The sequence below is a fragment of the Vombatus ursinus genome, unplaced genomic scaffold, assembly GCF_900497805.2.
Source record: "Vombatus ursinus unplaced genomic scaffold, bare-nosed wombat genome assembly UNPS02009824.1, whole genome shotgun sequence".
Lineage (NCBI taxonomy): Eukaryota > Metazoa > Chordata > Mammalia > Diprotodontia > Vombatidae > Vombatus > Vombatus ursinus.
The window spans coordinates 3,416,325-3,417,472 of NW_020949602.1; the positions used below are offsets into that span (position 1 = coordinate 3,416,325).

At 60.9% G+C, this 1,148-nt stretch overlaps 1 protein-coding gene across 1 annotated transcript in view; it reads left to right on the forward strand.

Annotated features, from left to right (window-relative positions):
• Positions 1–869: 869 nt before the first annotated feature.
• The window catches only part of PRKAA2 (protein kinase AMP-activated catalytic subunit alpha 2), a 68,806-nt gene continuing 68,527 nt past the window's right edge, over positions 870–1,148 (forward strand). Inside the window, exon 1 of the mRNA XM_027852814.1 lies at positions 870–963. Within this exon, the coding sequence (XP_027708615.1) occupies positions 870–963 (94 nt within the window). The remainder of the gene's footprint in view (positions 964–1,148) is intronic.

Here is a 1,148-nt window from a genome sequence, read left to right on the forward strand (position 1 = left end):
CCCTTTATTTAGCTCTTTCCATAAAGGTCAATTTAGAAACCTGGGTCTCATTTCCGAAGAGATATAGCCTGCTCAATGACATTGAGGTCCCTCCACACACACTTCATTAGTATCTGAGTCAGCCTCACTTTCCACAAAATTCAGAATTATCTATGAGCCCAATTAGCTCAGCTCTAGTTCTGTCTTTACCTTCCCTCCCCCCTCTCCAACCCCTTCCCTCATACGGCCTTGGCATTGAAGGACTCCATTTCTTTGACTAACTTTTTTCTCACAATTGGATGCAAAAATAGCAACATTCCTAAATGTCTGGATTTCGAGTAGCTCGTTTCAGATGTAAGCTATAGGAGGATTTTGCCCAAATTAGCCTCAGATGGGACCTTGGGCAGGAGGTGTCAGAACTGGGAGTTAAGAAAAGCCCTGAAGGAACAACCTAGGAGTCCGGGCTAGGTTTTCCTCCGTTCTGTTATCTTAAAAGGCAGCATTATAGAGCGAGGTGCCCGGGGAAGCTGTTAACTCCTCCTGGTATTTATTGGTTATTTTGTATCCTCCCCCTCCCCCTCCCTCCTCGCTCCCCTCCCTCTGCTCCCCCTCCCCGCTCCGGGGCTCGCGCTCCCCCCCTCCCTCCCTCCCTCCCTCCCTCCCTCCCTCCGTCCTCCTGACAGTTCGCGCTCCCCCTCCCCTCCCGGCGCTCGCCCCTCCCCTCGGGGTTCCTCGCCCCCCTCCCCCCCGGCCCCCTCCCCCGCTCCCGCGGCACTGTGGGTAGCCAGCAGCCCCAGCGGCGGCGGTGACTCGGGGCAGCTCAGCCGGGGCGGCTTCGGCTTCTTCGGCGGCGGCGGCGGCGTGCGGAGGAAGGGCCGGGCCGGCGGACGATGGCGGAGAAGCCGAAGCACGACGGGCGCGTGAAGATCGGCCACTACGTGCTGGGCGACACGCTGGGGGTCGGCACCTTCGGCAAAGTGAAGAGTTGAGTGGGGGGCGCGCCTGGGCCGGGGGGTGGAGGGCGGTCACCTGTGCGCGGCTTCCGACCTACACCTGTGGGAGGGGGGAGGGCGTGGGGGCGTCCCTCCCCCAGGCCGAGGCTGGGGGGGTGTCACCTGTGTGCCCCCTCCCTGTGTACACCTGTCGGGGGAGGAGGCGGGGGAGTCCCT